Source organism: Colletotrichum costaricense, assembly GCF_030867565.1.
Source record: "Colletotrichum costaricense strain IMI 309622 chromosome Unknown Scaffold_19.1, whole genome shotgun sequence".
Lineage (NCBI taxonomy): Eukaryota > Fungi > Ascomycota > Sordariomycetes > Glomerellales > Glomerellaceae > Colletotrichum > Colletotrichum costaricense.
In genome coordinates, this window is record NW_026848248.1 from 48,770 (window position 1) to 66,267 (window position 17,498).

A 17,498-nucleotide genomic window follows, 5' to 3' on the forward strand; every position below is an offset into this window, starting at 1 on the left:
AAAGACTGAGTTGACCGCAACAACGTTCGAAGTTTCAGAGACTGGTCTATTGTGCTTCTACCATCATTATCTTGCTTTGCGGGCAGCAATCTTTTGTGATTGAATGATCCAGTGTTAGCGACATGGTAAACTCGGGAGAGACAGAGGTGGAAAGGGGCATGGTGGTGAGAAATACAAGATAGCAATCCTTCAGTCTGAGAAACTCCTTCAAACATTTGTCCTTGTGGACAGAGTTGTAGTCGGCAACGATGCACTTGCCGTACATGGAGGTCTACATCTTGGTCAGTACGTGTTCGAACCGAAAGGTGGGTAGCTATGGCTGGACCAGGAGCCACGACAGGAGGACTGACCTCTGTTGAACATTGGCCGACTGCGGCTGCAAACTTCTGGATGGGCCGTGTGCGAACCATGGTAGCGGCTTGAGATGAACCTCGGGTAGAAGGGGGTAGAAGCAGAGTGCGAGATATGATTGTCGCGCAATTGATGGAGTTTCGTCGTCACAACACGAGGGTACGGGTGGCTAAATCTGCCTTACCTCATCACTCAACGGGGGAACCCTGGAATACCATGTAATTGGGCTTGCGGAAAGGCTGAAGGGAGGAGAAGGTTGTGCCGGGTGATGGCGAGGATGAGGTCCGGGTGGTTGTATGTGAGATGAAATGGTGTGCGTGCGTGCAGTTTGCGAATGGGATAATCGGCAAACCTGGGACCTGACCTGACTGAATGGCAGACGATTGTTGGATCAAAGACGTCGCCGAGATCTTGCCTTTAGGGTAAGGTGAGAGGTACATAGGCAACGGGTGTATTAGGTACCTACAGTAAGCCTAAGAATCGCAGTGCCTTACCTCAGTTGCCTCCTTTGGAGCAATGCGACTGTCTTAGTGTAATTGGATGAGCCCGTATTGAATTAGAAGTATATGTAGCCAAGTCTAAGACTCGGTTATATATATGATTTCCTTTTAGCTACCTCGAGGGACCTACAAAAGGCACCTGAATTACCCTAGGTACACAAGGCAGGCCAGTCAGGTACCTACCTCAAGGTACCTTAGTGTGGCGGGGGACAGCCCGTTGCAACACAGGGCACAAGCTCCAGAGAGGCTCTAGGTATCTATACAGTATGTAGGCTTTGGTAGCACCCATTTTGAGCAGACTGGCCTATCAGCAATGCGTCGCGACACCAGGATCAACTGGATTGCAGCCCAGCCAACAGCAACGTCCCCACAGCGGCTACCTTGGTGCTCCGCCATAGGACGCGAAATAAACAGACGAGAAGAAAGAAAAGAATAGGAAGAGAAAATAAAGACGGGGTTGGGAGCAGCTATGGATTGACCACCTGCTGATACCTGCAAATATATCTGTGTGTCTGTCTGGACAAGGCCGCTGCAACTGGAGAGAAGCAGCTAACTCATCACAATATACTTGACCTGCCCATTGTGGCATCCGGCCTTGTTCCCGTCAACCTCGCTTTTGGACATCATCTATCGTAGCCCTTCGCTAGCCAATTGCGACCTCGTTAGCCTCCCACGCGCCTAACCCGCGGTGCGCGGTGGGCATGGCAGCGCCGCGACCAGCTTATCGCCATCATTCCGATTTGCGACTCTTGCGACGCGACTCAACACCCGTTACATGAGCAATCGTCGCTGCAAAACGTGAAGCTCCTTAAGCCTCTTGTCATATCAGCTGCCAGCAGTACATTTTGTCGCGGTCAAATGTATTCAGCATCCTTCCCCGACTATACACCATCACCGAATTCAAATCTGGCTCCTTAGCATTACCAAGGCAAGTTACAATCGTCCTCGGCTACCGTGACTACCATCATCATCAATACTACTACCACCAACACCGCCGCAAACTCTTCTACGGCCATTCTATTATGCTCCCAGCCTGGCGCCAGTTCACATGCCGTCGCTGCCGCATCGCCCAGTGCTGGCCCCCCGTGACGGCATATCTAGCTTTGTGTCTGTCCAAAGCTCGGATTCCTATTACAGCGATCATGGTAAGTACAGCTCAAAGTGCACTTTCACGGCATCATTACCTACACCCACCATGCTTTCGACTGCAAAGCGCACTCCGTCTGATAAATACTCCCAGAAATCGCCATCCTACACCGTGTCGTCACGGCAGCCCAGGAGAATCTCGAACTCCTTCCCGAGGGCGAGCGATTGGCAACAAACGCCTTATTCCAGGCTTATGATGCCGTGCTCCCACTCTTCGGCATCGACCCGGAGGAAGAAAACCATATCTCGCGCCTCGTATTCCGCGTTGGCGGTGAACGCGGCGAAGGGTCACTCCAGGAGAAACTTGACGCCGTTTTGTCAAGGATGGGCATCGGCCTTGAGTTCGGAAGCGAAGGGTCCAGGGCATTATCAAACAACGGCGACGACGACAACGAAGATGAAGACGGAGCCGGAGCCGGATATGTGGAGGCTGCTACGCCGCAGCCTGCGCTTACAAACACCGATCGAGACTCTATCACGTCCGGAGACGAGTCCTCTAAAGAGGTCGAGCTTGCACCCCGAGAACCATACGCGACTCTGCGATCTTCGCAGGCGCAAGCATCACATCACTTGGGCTATGCTGCATCTCCCCCAAGGCTGACGCGCGTTGGCTTGGTATCGAATCACTTGGATCTGAAGTCTATCAACCATAATAAACCGGCACCCCAAAGCTATACCCCCTCGACGGCTGGAAACACAGAACAAAGTCGTCAAAGCCGGCAATCAGGATCTGGCACCAGTGTGCAACGTGGCGCCAGCGACACCACAGTTCAGCCCATTGAGGCGCCTTATATCCACCCCGCAAATGAGAACGAGACGGCCGCTCTACCAATACGGACAAAGCCCATAAGAACGGTGAATTGGCTGCTTCCGCCTGATACCACCAGCATCAGCGCCGGCACCGGCGTCGGTGCTACTGCCCCAGAACCAGTTCGAAATGGACCGCGAGCTTCTGAGGTCATGGAAGACCATGTTGTGCATGATACTGAGACACGGGGTTCTCGTGAACATGAGCTCAGTACTCAAAAGCCTTCAGTACACGCGCCTCCTGTACATGAATCTACGGTCCAGGAGATTGCCACTCATCAAGCAACCAAAAGGAAGCAACCTGTCGAAGAACCCCCTGCAGGCGGGATCGAGGGTGATGAAGCAAAGCCAGTGATTGACGATGAAATCAACGGAGGGCCTGATGACGAAGCAAGATATGCGGTACTGGAGTGGAAATCGACCAAAGTAAAGGGGTACTTACTGCTCCTAAGAGGATTGTCACACTGGAAACAACACGCTCTTGACAAGCTCGAACGAATGGCCGTAGCAAGGAGGCATATTTTGCGGATGCGTCACTTCGACCCGTGGGAGCTGGTCACGGCCGAAACTAGGATCCGGGGTCGTCGTGTGTTCACTTCTCGTCTTATGGCCTCATGGCTCAGGCGCGCCGGTGAAGACTTGGACACAGAAGATGCAAGCTTAGCCCATGCCCAACGGAATATGGCCCAGAATGCCCTCAGACAATGGTCAACCTCCTGCCTAAGTCCAATGGAACCTCGTTTTCCGCCGCGCACTGTGTCCATTCATCTGCAACAATGGCATTCGGCTTGCTCAAGTTTACAGGGGCTTAGGTCGCACATGGAGAATCTGTACGAAGAACATGGAAGGTTTCGGGTCTTGAGGACATGGTCCCACCAAGCAGCGTCTCATCTGAGAGACGTTGCTGCATTTCGCAGATACCATATCATTCAGGGCCCTTTACACCAGTGGCATCTTGACTCAAGGGTAGAGGTCTTCAAGTCCAAGCTGGAAATCAAGCTCGTTCGCAGCTGCTTGTCGAGGTGGCAAAGCGCGTGCATGGCCCCACCGATATTCGGCCAGATCAACGCCCTCAGCCGCGGGATTGCTGTGGATTCTGTGTCCGGCATGGCCTTGCCTAGACCGCGGCGAGGCGTGACATCCCTCATGGCCATATCAGATCGTCTGCTGAAGACCAAAGTTCTTTGCAATTGGCAACGACAAGCTTCAGTAGTCGCCAAGACGAGCACGAGAACGCGTCGGTTTGCGTCGCATCGAGGGGCACATAAAGCATTGGAAATGTGGCATATCGACGTCGATGAAAAAAGAAACCTCCAGAAGTGGGTGCAGCGCGGTTGTTTCTACATTAGTGTCACGCATGCACTCAAGACATGGCGATCTAGATCAGCTTGGAGGTCAGGGACTCGAAAGTCCTATGCCCGATGCAGACAGCACGTCAAAGCTACCTTCACCAAAGGTTATCTTGATTTGTGGAAGACAGCTACTCGTGCTCACGTGAACTTGGGCTGGAAAACGGATCAGCACCACATTGTAGTGGAACATGGTCGTCTCATTCATATGCTGAAATTGTGGCGAGAAGAGAGCAGTCGCGACGGGGGGACGAGTAAGCTTTTGACTGCTGCATGGGTGGACGAATGGAATGGAATGTCCCAAGATCTCGCCGTCAAAGAGGACCGCGTCAAACAGGCTTGGTCGGTGAACCTGAAGTCACGTTGGTGGAGTCAGTGGCAATCATCTTTGCTGCAATTGAAAAGCCGAGAATACGTGGCACTAGATGTTAAGGAAAGGAACAGCAAGAAGGCTGTACGACGACTTCTGCTGCATTGGAAGGGAGAAAGGAATCTGAGCACATCTTACCAGTCAGCAACACTGAGAGCTAGTCTCGGCAGCTCAAGAAGAGGAGCTGGCTTCGTGGCCAGTCGCACCTCACTGCCACTCTCGAGAGCAGTTCACGAACGGCACAGCGGACCAAGTTTTCGCGGTTCCAGGATACAAGAAGTGGAGCCAACGGCTGACGACGATGATCACGACGGAACCGGGTCTGGACCAGATACTGATGGAGTTGTGGCGAATACGCCGACCCGGTGGACGGGTATGGCGTCTTCTGTGAGGCTTCCGTCCATGACACCTTTTGCTCCCCTTCCAACGCCATTTGAACGAGAGCTCCGAGAACGATACAACCGAAGCGTGCCTACAACTGCGACTGGCCAGATGAGCAGCCTTTCCTTCGCACAGGCGCAAAGGCTCTCTGTGGCCGGGACACGGCGAGCAGCCAGGGAGAATACAGCGGATATTGGCAGAGGTGGTTGATGAGACATGGGCGGAGACCCTTGATGAGAACAGGCGAAATGCTATGGTCATGTGGATATCATTCATGTGTTTGGAAACCTTTACCCAGTATACCCAGACGAGGCAGTTTTGTATCACAAACGAAGACTTTCGGCATGGGCTAGAAATCAGTGGTTGTTTTCCTAGTACCTTTGTGGGACAAATGCGCAACATCAGCCCAAGGTAAGATGCGATATTCAGTCAGGCAGGCCGCAGGCTCACCTCAAGGCACCTTGCTACCTACCTACATGATAATACCTCAAGGAGTACGGGTACAGATGCAAAGGGACCAACTGGATGACAAAACAAGATGCCGGTCAATGCTAAAGTGGCCTCCTTCTATAACACGTGCCCATGAATGCATAACCGCGCCCTTACAAACGTATCTTCTAAAGGGATGTTTAAAATAAACCAAAATAACAAGCGGTGGTAGTAGTATAAAAAAAGATGGAGAGAGCTGAGGTACCGTACTGAGCGGCAAACCATCATGTCCGGGTCTTTGTCACCAAGTTGGGGACATAAGGTACCGACCGACCCCACACCCCTGGGTTGACCATCCACTGCAGTGCGCAATGCGCATATCTACGGTATTAGTACGGATACGTTACCCTCGTGTGGCTTGGGAACCTTGCCATGACATGGTCCAAGTTTAAGCTCCTCACAACACTTGCATTGACCGAACTCGGTCTATGACAGAGCTCAATTATCACCCCAAACCAGACGAGGAGCCTCTGGAAAGACCTACCACGTCTCAGACTTTGACTGAAGCCCAACCCGCAATACTCGACAACTATCGACCAAGCAGACCCGGCATCACGTCCGCCTAAGCAATGCTGCTGTGGCTTTCTTGCTAGTAGGATGAGAGCAGTCCTCCCAGGTAGGCCAAGGTCTGGGCTTCAAGCTCTCGCGACGGGCTTTTGGGACTCGAGGCACTTCAATGTGAGCCACTCGATCATGCTTTGATGACCTTCTATCATTATCGCTACCATAGTGCTAACTTCTGGTCGCCCCCAGGTCTACATAACCGGCAGCGCGTTTACGATCCTTGGCGATGCCGACACAATCATTCAGACAATATACGACGACGATCCAAGCCATCTGCAGGCCGCAGCCTTCGATGAATCCTCGGGCAAGATTGCGACTTGCACCGAATCCGTCATTAGAGTCTATAGACCTTTTGGCCAGTCCGAAAATGCGCTAAAGGTGAGTTCGTCCTCCTTACCCAAACGACGTAGTCTTCGCCCTCGGGTTCCATCTCCCATTCCGTCACCCCTTCCGCACCTGTCGCCTGTACTGCCTTGCGAGCAAACGCTGACGACACTCCTGCGTATCAGTGGGGTCTACAATCATCGTGCCCAATTCATGACTACCAACATGCCACCAAGGGGATCTCTCTAAGCTGGGGCGGCAACGAGGAACTCCTGGTTGCCCATTCCGCCTTATACTTGTACTCAACCGCCGACGAGCCGGAACTGTTATGGACTAAACACCTTCCGAATTCTGTGAAACTAGCAGAGATATCATACGATTCGGCATACATAGCATGCGTAGGCGCGCATGATTGTCTCGTCAAAGTCTGGCGCCGCTTGACATATGGTGCTGAAGATGTGCGCTTCGACCTGACCTACCTACGCCACCCAGACCTAGTCACGAGCCTACGTTGGCGAAAACCGCTACATACCGATCAAACTGTAGAGAACGTTCTCTTTACAACATGCGCCGATAATGTTGTCCGAGTATGGACTGGCACTGATACGCATGCCCTTCGACACATGAACCTTTGGGGGTCCGTCGACTTGGCTTCGTCCTTTCGAGACCTTGGACTTGGTTCCGCATACCCTACAGCGCCGCTGGTCACTTTCGTTATCGATGGAAGAGAGGTGTCTGCTGCTACAGAGCTGGCCGTTCAGCGGTGTTCCGTGAAGGATATACCGCGCGATGCTGCTCTCGAACGCCTTATTTCTCTGGCCAATAACAGCGCTGAGCTATGTGTTGCCTCTGACGCTATTGGAAATATGATGGTATTTGCTTTTGAGGAGGTGGGCTCCAAGGCGAGAAAGTCCCACGATGCCATCAGAGTGACAGGCTTCAAGTCACACACTCTTGATTTCAGGTCTGACCAGTACGTCAGCATACAAAGCTATTGCGACCGAGCCACTGGGCGACTACATGTGCTTATTCATGACTTTGACGGCCAGATCCAAGTATACGACGCCGACTTAGCAGAGTTTCTAAGCGGAAGGAACAAGTCGAGCCGTCTTGCTCGGCGCTGTATCTGGGCCGGCCATTCATCGCCTATCCAAAAAATGGTTCGCAATTTCAGCGGTCGCGCTGTTGTTTCTAGAACCGAGGAAGGCGAAAGCATTGTCTGGACGCATTCCGAAACCAGTCAGACCAGCTTGTCGCGCCAGAGTGTCATCCAGGGAAACGCTCATATTCATCGGATATGTGTTTTGCGCAAAGGCCGTTTTGTCATATTCCTAGAGCACGGGAAAATATCGCTATGGGACTGCCGGCATCAGAAAGCCATATTGCTCGCGAGTCAGTCGTACGACATCTCAGGAAAGCCCTTGTGCTTATTGATTCTGCCTCGACATCGAGTTGAGGAGTATGCCGTTGCTCACATTGCAACTGTCACATCCGAAGAGGAAGGGCTTGTTTGGGAAGTTAATTTACCTCGATACTCCAGTCAGGGTGCCAATGCATATGCCAATGGCCAAGAGGAGACTTCGATCAGCGAGTTTTGCAGATTCAAACTGAAAGACGCCGAGGGGATCGCCTATATGCTCCCTGTCGACCCAGCAGGATCTACGCCCGCCACATCTGGCTTTCTCGATGTATTTGCCAGAGACATTGCAGTATCGTACACTCACGCAGGACGGGTAGACTTTTGGACAGCGAGAGTCGGCAATACGGGGAAAAGCGTCGGATGGCTCTCAACCTCCTCAGCAGAGACGGGCCTTGTTGAACCGGCTCTCGTCAGTGGCAGTACTCTGAAGAAGGCTGCAATCGTGGATTCCGCAAGATCTCAGCTGTTTATTTGGGACATCGGTGGTGCTCGACTTGAGTTTACACGGGACTATGGAAGACACAATACGATACAAGACCTCGACTGGACTTCGACGCCTGATTCACAATCTATCCTCGCCGTTGGCTTCCAGGCGAAAGTAGTTCTGCTCAGCCAGATGCGGTTTGACTACTTGAATAAGGGACCGGCCTGGGCCGCAGTCCGGGAGATCAGCATTCGCGAATTCACTCCTCACCCAATAGGAGATTCAACCTGGCTAGGCGATGGACATCTCGTCATCGGGTCAGGTAATCAGATGTTCGTTCACGGGAGGGAGTACGACCTCTCCGGCTCCTTGATCAACAGCCTGCAACTACCGCACAGGAAGAACGGCGTCTGGGACCTTTTTGACGCTGTTCAGAGGTTTAATGGCCCTCTGCCGGTTTTCCACCCTCAGTTCCTGAGCCAATGTATCCTTGCAGGGAAGAGCACTATAGTCCGAACGATTCTGATGTCACTGCACAAGACTCTCAAGTTCCTCATTGCAGGTGAGACTATCGATGACTACCTGGGACTCGAACCAGCGGTTTTTTACTCACCCGGGGTAAGGCATTTGGTTATTACGTTAACCGTCACTTGAACCAAAGGTGGAGCAGAGGCTAACTCGGTCACCAGGCCTCACCGACGCAAGCATCAGAGCCCCAAGTAGGGTCTCACTTCAGCCTACAAGTATCTGCTGACGAAACAGACGACTCAGAAGAGCCTTTCAGCGAAGACACCGCACTTGCCATCAATGGTCGTCTTACCGAAGTTGGCCTCCAACAGCTATCGGGTCATGAGCAAATACAGCTGGCTGATATCGTTGAATGCGTGGGGATCGTCGAGAAACAGCGCAGATCCCTAGACGAGAATGGTGCGCGTTTTATGCTCTTTTTCCGCCAACATGGGCTTCGCAAGGGCCGGACAAGTGAGATTCAGATGTCCTGGCGAGAGATCAACTGGGCCTACCACTCGACCAGCCAGGATATCCTCACTGATTTCGTCTCCAAACAATGCCACGGTGCACTACGCTGGGCGGATGCGCGGGAGAGCGGCATGTTTATGTGGCTCACCGATCGGAACGCCTTGGTACGCAGGCCCTTTTTGCACCGCCGAGCAGTCCAGGTCAGCTAACGATAAACGTAGCTTGCTCAATTTGAGGTTGTTGCAAGGAACGAATACACCAAGAGCGAGATGAAAAATCCAGTCGACTGTAGCATCTATTACCTGGCTCTCAAGAAAAAGACAGTCCTCCAGGGACTGTGGCGAATGGCTCACTGGAATAGAGAGCAGGGGGCAACGCAGAAGTTGCTGTCTAACAACTTTGAAGACCCGAAATGGAGGACAACGGCGCTGAAAAATGCTTACGCGCTGCTAAGCAAGCGACGCTTTGGTGAGTCGTGAAGTGTAACGAGAAATTTCGAGGGCTGACATACGGGCACACAGAGTATGCCGCAGCATTTTTCTTACTTGCAGACCACCTGCAAGATGCTGTCAATGTCTGTTTGAATCAACTTAAGGACCTTCAGCTCGCAGTAGCTATCGCGCGTGTCTACGAGGGAGACCGAGGTCTAGTGTTGAAAAGGCTCCTAGAAGAAGAGGTACTAGCTGTGGCTGCCAAGGAGGGCAACCGCTGGCTCGCATCCTGGGCCTTCTGGATGCTGAATCGTAAGGATATGGCGGTCCGGGCCCTGATTGTAAGTTCTGCTGCTTGGCTCTCAGATGATACGCCTTTTTTTTTTTTTGCCAGTACCTAACGTATCCTTGGTGTTATAGTCACCGGTTTACACCCTGGTCGAGACGCCGTGCTCTCCAAACATGCAGTCGAAATTGTTCCTCACGGACGATCCGGCGTTGGTCGTACTGTACTCACAGCTGCGGCAGAAAACACTCCAGACCCTTCGCGGAGCCTCAAAGGTTACACCGCGCGTCGAATGGGAGTTCGTCCTCCATAGTGCCAAGCTTTACGACCGCATGGGTTGCGACCTTCTCGGCCTGGACTTAGGTAATTAATTTTCCCGCGACGGTATGCGCACGATTCAATGGATCTGACATGACAATAGTACGCAACTGGGAGTTTCTGAGACCAGCCCCGCCTATTACGAATGGATTGGGCGGTGAGGTCAACTCGCTGAAGCTACTGCGCCGACGCAGCTCGCTCGTAGTTGCAGATCTGCCCGTGTCAAAGCTTCATTCCGAGATGATATCAAGCGGACAGGGAAGACAGTCAACTCCAACGGTTTTTCAGGAACCGGACTCAAGCTCGCTGCTTGATAGTTTCGGGTTCTAACTAGAGGAGCACAAAAGAAACCGCTTCCACTTCAATGCAATAGGACATGATGTACGATATGCAGCTATTATCTCATAAAATATGAATGTATGCGGGGGGAGATGATGTTTTCAAGACTTTCAAGGTGATGTGATCACTCACAGATTGGGGATCAGAACTCAGCGACGACCTCATGAGTAGAGGGGCTTGTCGCTTACTAAGCAGAGTCACTATTTCTCCAGTCCCGTCTGAGCACGTCATCCGCAATTGTTGCCGAACTCCGTCCGGACCAGCACCGGGACTGGCTTAGTGCTCTTTGTTGGCTGGTTATTTGATGTTCCATTGATTAGGTACCTTAGGTACTCCGTACAAAGGCGAGTCGCGCAGCCCCCAATCCAATGTTCATTGGAACATTGTCATTACGCAGTAGTTGGTAAGGCAGTCCTTCATCGTGCAGGGGGGGTCCAGAAGATAACGATTCAATTACGGATCCCGTATCTCGACTTCATGCATGCAGCGGTGAGGGGAACGTCGCCTTTTATGTCCATACGCTTGTTGTCTTATGTAATTGATCACCAGCCTCTATGTTGTTTCATTGCGCACGAAGTTCCCTCTCAACTTTTGTTTGAGCGAAAGGAAGCTGGAACAACAAACCAACGCCACCTCAACTCACCCTCGCCCTGCAGCTCTAGTTCTCCACAGGCACTCTCATGCACACGTCCGCTGGACGAGTAACGACATAAATGCCAGGTTGACCAGCACGCCCTTGACGCATATAGTAGCAAGATTGTAAATCGCCTTCGAATCCCTCGCTTCTAGACATTCTAATCGACATTCTCACATTACGATACTGCCCAGTCAGAGTGTACGGCATCGATCATGGCGCCTGATCGGGGATACCGCGACCATGCCGATGGCGACGTTCACAATACTGTCAGCGGCAGTAGCCACACCCCAGTTCCTTATGCCTCTCACCCTGAGAATGCTCCCGAGCGAGGGCCTGTCATCCACGGCCGCAGCTTCACATTTCGTGGTGTTGCAGTTGGCCTGCTGGTCGGCTTGGTCATTTGCTTCTCCAATATGTATTTTGGATTGCAGACGGGTTGGGTGAGCACCATGACTATGCCGGCTAGTCTGATGGGTTTCGGCATATTCAAGGTCCTGTCTAGGCACCTGCGATTCCCATTCAGTCCTGTCGAGAATGTCCTCGTGCAGACTGTGGCTGGAAGCATGGCCATTATGCCACTTGGCTGCGGATTTGTCGGTGTAGTATGTCCCCCATGCCCCGGGCATTGTTACTTCTCTCCGCAACTTGATGCGATGAACCAGACGAGGTCAATGGCTGACCTGTCACTTTTCCTCTTTTAGATTCCCGCCATGAACTATCTCTTGGCTCCTGAGGAACAGGGGCCTCTCAACATCTCCCTGTGGAAGTTGATCATATGGTCTCTTGGCCTCTGTTACTTTGGCGTTGTCTTTGCTGTCCCACTGTGAGTTGGCTGCAGGAAACTTGCTCATCGACCTTCAGTCTAACCTCCAATGCCAGTCGCCGACAAGTTATCATCCGAGAAAGGCTCCGTTTCCCTAGCGGGTTCAGTACTGCCGTTCTCATCGGGGTCCTTCATGGTCAGACGCGGAAGGCCGGCCCAGACGCCGTATCAGGGGGCTTCGCGAGTCTCGTACCGGATCATGACTCGAAGCCGGATTTGACACTGGAGTCTGACCGTAGCCACAACGTTACAGATCCCGAAAATGCCAATCCTGAGAGCCTCGAGAGTCGCTCCCAGGACGATTGGGCCCGAAATGTGAGACTACTTCTCATATGCTTTGGAATATCGGGCTTGTACACTTTGTCTTCCTACTTTTTGCCCGCAATGCGAAGTATCCCTATATTTGGCACCGGTGCCGCAGGCACTTGGCTTTGGACACTGAACCCAAGCCCGGCCTATATTGGCCAGGGCATTATCATGGGTCCTGAGACGACTTTGCACATGCTGCTGGGAGCCGCGATAGGATGGGGGTTTCTCTCTCCGCTAGCCAAGTATCGGGGATGGGCACCCGGTTCCATCGACGACTGGGAGACAGGCAGCAAGGGCTGGATAGTGTGGATCTCCCTGGCAATTATGCTAGCGGATGCCATCGTCAGCCTCAGTTACATTGCTTTCCGGCCCTTGGCCCAGCACGTCGCCAATGAAGGTGTGAAAGGTATGTGGCAGCAAAGTGTGCTAGGTTGGCAGAAGCACTTTGGGGCCAGCCGACATTCCGCCCCAACGTATACTGCTCTGAACACCGATGAGGATGGAGAGGCGACGAGTACCTCCCGGCTTCTGTCTGATGAGGCGCAACCCTCTATGGTCCGCCGTCGGTTTTCGACGTCGAGTGCCAGCGATGGTCGCGCCGACGAAGCAGACGCACCAGAAGACCAACAAATCGACAACAAGCTTGTTGCCGTGGGACTGGTCTTATCCATACTGCTCTGCATCACCACTATACACATTGTCTTCGGCGACCTGGTTCCCCTCTACGCCACGATCGTTGCTGTTCTAATGGCTCTACTGCTCAGCATCATGGGTGTCCGAGCACTCGGTGAGACGGATTTGAACCCCGTATCCGGCATCAGCAAGCTTGCGCAATTGTTCTTCGCACTCATTATTCCCCAGTCACACAAGTCCAGTGTGCTTATCAACTTAGTTGCGGGTGCAGTGGTAAGTGGTCTACTAACCTCCAACTTCGTAGTCAAAGCAATCGCTAACTGAGCTTTCTAGTCCGAGGCCGTATGTCATTTGATGCTACGCTACTAATTTGACTGGAATTGATGCTGACTTGCCGGACTTAGGGGGCTCTTCAAGCGGGTGATTTGATGCAGGATCTCAAGACAGGCCACCTTTTAGGAGCCGCGCCTCGAGCCCAGTTCTGGGGCCAAGTGATTGGAGCAACAGCAGGCGCTGTGGTCAGTGCCTTCGTGTACCAGCTCTACACGGCGTGAGTCACAATGCCAATACCATTGATTTTCCAGAGACTGATCGATATCAGAGTCTATACGATCCCGGGAGATCTCTTCCAGGTCCCAACGGGATACGTATGGATCTTCACAGCCAGGCTAGTGACGGGCAAAGGCTTGCCGCCCATGGCTCGTGAGTGGGCAATGGGCTTCGGTATCATATTTGCCTTGACGACAATTGTGAGGACCATGGTAACTGGCAAGCCTTGGCGTTCCCTTGTGCCGGGAGGCATTGCCGTGGCGGTTGGTAAGTGTGACTTGAAAATATTATCTACCCTAAATCAGAGGTTCGGGGCAAGACTGACCTAGAGATGGTAGGAATGTATAACGTCCCATCATTCACCCTGGCCCGCACAGTTGGCGGCCTTTTGAGCTGGTACTGGGTCTCCAGACGGGGCGAGTCGAGCACGCCATTGATTGTGCTGGCATCAGTGAGTACTGGACGGTGCCCACACGCGAATAGGGATGGTAGCTGACGCAAGCTGTGTTCTAGGGCTTTATACTCGGTGAAGGATTTCTCAGCATCGTCAACCTCATTTTGCAAAGCATTGGTGTTCCTCACTACTAGAAGCGCAGGTGTGAAACGACGTGCGCATGGCTAAGGTATACGAGGTGTCTGAGGCCAAAATGATTGAAATGAGGAACAGGAATAGAGGAGGCCGAGCGAGAGACTGGGGCATTGAAGGAAGTCCTGGATAACAGCAGAGAATGGCACGAGCAACATTTTCCATATCGAGGTGGTCGTCATGGCAAGTAGGAGGCAGACGAATGCACTATTTTTTTATTTCTCTCCAGGGATGTACATGCTTTAGAAATTCAACCCGTGGGTTTTTGTTCTCGTCTGGGTCAACCCCCCCTCGGCCCCCCCCCTCCTTCCTTTCTCTCTTTCTCCATTGGGCTAATGAAGTCAATTTGGCTGTTGTGGTGCTGTTATGTGTCGTATTCGATCATCACATTAGACAGTACGATGAGAGGAGGCTGTGGGTGCCAAAATGTTAGGTCAGCCAATGCCTCAATTCCCCTCCTGTCCTGTTACCACTACGCTTCCTATGGCTTGTTTTATCCTTTTGATCTCTTACTTAGGCTGTTGCAGAGATATCATGAAGAAGAAATGAAGATGTAGAAGAAGAACAGGATACTAGCGATCATACTGCTGATAGCAGTAATAACGAACATCTAAACGTTGTTCACTTGGGCGGCAGGTCATAATGTGACCCACTTGAGGGGTAATGGAGGGGTAGAGGGGTAATAGGCAGTCACAGAGGGGTAGGAAAGGGCACGCAAAATATTTGACCAAATTTCAATCAAAAGAAGAAATCAGGGAAGAAAGACCTACGACAAAATAAAAGGGTTGGGGGGGGGGGGGGGTAAATCGAAAAAGGCGGCGTCTAACAACGTCTCTTCCTACCTACTCACCTACTTTATCAAGGGTAACCTTCCAATCCAATGTAAATATAGGCACCTAGGTAGAGGGTAACCAAGGCACCCATGGATGGAGGTAGTCCACCCAGCTTCATTGGACGGCGAATGCAGTAGGTGCCGGCCGGCGTGCCTGCCGGACCCTTCCACGGTTCCAAATTATTTTATTGGGCCCCAGCACAGTCCCACAAGCTTAGAGAAGGAGGAAAATATCCAACCCTTCACTCAATCTCTCACCCAACTCCAAGGTGACATCAACTTGAGCAAGGCATTGCCACCAAGAATACCCGAAGAAAATAACTCATCGACGAGGAAGCCCGGGGTCTGCACACTTGCACTTGTTTTGTTTGTCAAGGAGCACGAACCATTCAGGTCGATCTGAAGGTGAGAAAGGAAGAGAAGAAGTCCCAGGAGCAAATATCGACTCAGCCTTCCAACATGACCCAAGACGATCTCAAGAACGGTGCTCGCGCCGGTTCCGATGTCTCGTCTGATGAGTCTGACTGGGACGACGCGGAGCCCGAAGAAGAGGAGGCACAATCCTTCATTTCCTTGCTTGACGATACTGTCTTTCCTGACGTCGATGCCATGCTGCGTCACTGCCGCACAAAGCACAACTTTGACTTCCTCGCCATCCGCCGTCGGCTTGGTCTTGACTTCTTTGGCACCGTCAAGCTTGTCAACTACAGTAAGTCCGGGACCTGATACATAGTGCAGATGCTTCACATCGAGTCAACAATCACCCCCTCCTTAAAGATTGAGGGTTGCTGACCCATACATAGTTCGTCAACATATTCACGATGGCTCTGCTCTGCCCGAGACTATCTCTGTCGACGACATTGCTGACGAGCGCTACATGAAGCCTGTAATTGAAGACGACGCCTTGATCATGGCTCTGACGGAGCTGGATCTTGACGACGAAACGTCAGGGCAGCTTCAGCAAGCGCCACAAGGGGGTGCCTCTCGGGAAGCTCAGCTTGAAGAAGAGTTGGCACAGCTTCAGTCCCAGTTCGCAAAGTACCGCAATGCTGTTGAGCAGACTCTTGACCAGCGCTGGGGAGAAGACACGCCCGTTCCAACCCAGGGCGAGAAGCCTCGTGATCCGGACGATAAGGGTGTTCGGAAGGATGAGTCTCAGTACTACTGGGAATCATATGCCTCTAACGGTAGCCGACGCTCATCCTGAACTTCGGCTGCTTAGTACGCTAACGTGCCTTCCCAGATATCCACGAGACGATGCTGAAGGACAAAGTTAGAACAGACTCTTACCGCGATTTCGTCTACAACAACAAGTCTCTGTTCAAGGACAAGATCGTGCTAGATATTGGCTGTGGTACCGGTACGTCTCGCACCAAAAGCGACTGCCAGCTTTATGACCCTTCATATCTAAACCGTGATTTCTACGACAGGCATTTTGAGCATGTTCTGTGCCAAGGCCGGTGCGAAGCAGGTCTTTGCCGTTGACAAGTCCGATATCATCGACAAGGCCCGCGAGAACGTCTTCAACAACGGCCTCACCGAAAAGGTTACCTGTATCAGAGGCAGGGTCGAGGATATCAGTCTTCCTGTCGATCAAGTTGACATCATCATCAGCGAATGGATGGGCTACTGCCTGCTTTACGAGGCCATGATGAACAGCGTTCTCGTTGCCAGAGACCGTTTCCTGAAGCCCGACGGCCTCATCGCCCCGAGCATCTCCACTATCTGGGTGGCGCCCGTCTCGGATCCAGAGTACATCACCGACTTTGTTACCTTCTGGGATGACGTCTATGGCTTTGACATGAAGTCAATGAAAGAGGGCATCTACGATGAGGCTCGCATTGAGATCATGCCAGAGGACTGCATCTGCGGTACCCCCTCACAGATCTCATACATTGACCTACACACCGTCAAGATCGAGGACCTAGATTTTGAGACCCAGTGGAAGTCAAAGGTGACCAAGGACATTCCGTCACTTGACGGTTTTTTGACCTGGTTTGACATCTTCTTCACGACTTCTCGAAACGACTCGATCCCGGCAGATCTACCGGTCAAGGCCGGCGAGACCATTGTCACTAGACCTGGCGAGGTGGCCTTCACCACCGGCCCTGCAGGTCCTGACACTCACTGGAAGCAGGGTTTCCTGATGAATAAGTATCTTGAGGGGAATGCTAGTGTCACGGCCGGTACCGAGATTTCTGGGCGCATTGTCTTCAAGGCACCCGAGAACAATCCCCGGGCGCTGACTATCAGCAATACTTGGACAGTACCAGGCCAGGACAACAGGACGCAAATGTGGAAACTCAGATGAATCAGTACCAGCCTCCAACCCCGCGATTTTGAGCCTCATCGCCGACACGCAGGTCACCCTTGAACAAAGGCCAGAGACTGATGCTAAATGTTCAGAGGCTTTATCCTCGAGATGGACTTCTCATCCTGCCTACATAATGTCCTCCCTCTTGCGGCGCGTGCTAGATCGCGGCTAGGTGATTGTCCATATGCCAGCACGTTAATCGCAAGTTCCGCTAGTGTGGTACCATCTTCCATGAGATGTCATGATACTGCAAAGGAGGGCCAGGATGCGCACAAGCAGGCAGAGGCAAACAAGCTAGGTGGATGCTTAGTTAAATCTCAACTTGAAAAAAGCTTCAG

At 52.2% G+C, this 17,498-nt stretch overlaps 5 protein-coding genes across 5 annotated transcripts; 4 read left to right on the plus strand and 1 right to left on the minus strand.

Moving 5' to 3' along the window:
* Positions 1-66: 66 nt before the first annotated feature.
* On the minus strand, positions 67-410 carry CCOS01_13902 (uncharacterized protein; the record flags this gene model as incomplete). The annotated part of the gene is made up of 3 exons (XM_060462046.1): positions 67-90; positions 176-271; positions 351-410. The coding sequence occupies 3 exons, from the start codon at positions 408-410 to the stop codon at positions 67-69; spliced, it is 180 nt and encodes a 59-aa protein (XP_060307142.1).
* A 1,489-nt stretch (positions 411-1,899) lies between these two features.
* Positions 1,900-5,114, plus strand: CCOS01_13903 (uncharacterized protein; the record flags this gene model as incomplete). The annotated part of the gene is made up of 3 exons (XM_060462047.1): positions 1,900-1,996; positions 2,092-2,903; positions 2,955-5,114. The coding sequence occupies 3 exons, from the start codon at positions 1,900-1,902 to the stop codon at positions 5,112-5,114; spliced, it is 3,069 nt and encodes a 1,022-aa protein (XP_060307143.1).
* Positions 5,115-5,990: 876 nt separating this feature from the next.
* On the plus strand, positions 5,991-10,468 carry CCOS01_13904 (WD repeat domain-containing protein; the record flags this gene model as incomplete). The annotated part of the gene is made up of 8 exons (XM_060462048.1): positions 5,991-6,071; positions 6,147-6,335; positions 6,467-8,743; positions 8,815-9,267; positions 9,325-9,571; positions 9,625-9,875; positions 9,955-10,183; positions 10,242-10,468. 8 exons carry the CDS (start codon positions 5,991-5,993, stop codon positions 10,466-10,468), a joined length of 3,954 nt encoding a protein of 1,317 aa, XP_060307144.1.
* Positions 10,469-11,326: 858 nt separating this feature from the next.
* Positions 11,327-14,016, plus strand: CCOS01_13905 (OPT oligopeptide transporter; the record flags this gene model as incomplete). The annotated part of the gene is made up of 8 exons (XM_060462049.1): positions 11,327-11,716; positions 11,816-11,937; positions 11,994-13,152; positions 13,213-13,221; positions 13,284-13,429; positions 13,481-13,695; positions 13,767-13,879; positions 13,942-14,016. 8 exons carry the CDS (start codon positions 11,327-11,329, stop codon positions 14,014-14,016), a joined length of 2,229 nt encoding a protein of 742 aa, XP_060307145.1.
* Positions 14,017-15,305: 1,289 nt separating this feature from the next.
* Positions 15,306-17,157, plus strand: CCOS01_13906 (methyltransferase domain-containing protein; the record flags this gene model as incomplete). Its single annotated transcript, XM_060462050.1, has 4 exons — positions 15,306-15,555; positions 15,650-16,033; positions 16,090-16,206; positions 16,277-17,157. The coding sequence occupies 4 exons, from the start codon at positions 15,306-15,308 to the stop codon at positions 17,155-17,157; spliced, it is 1,632 nt and encodes a 543-aa protein (XP_060307146.1).
* Between the last annotated feature and the right edge of the window lie 341 nt (positions 17,158-17,498).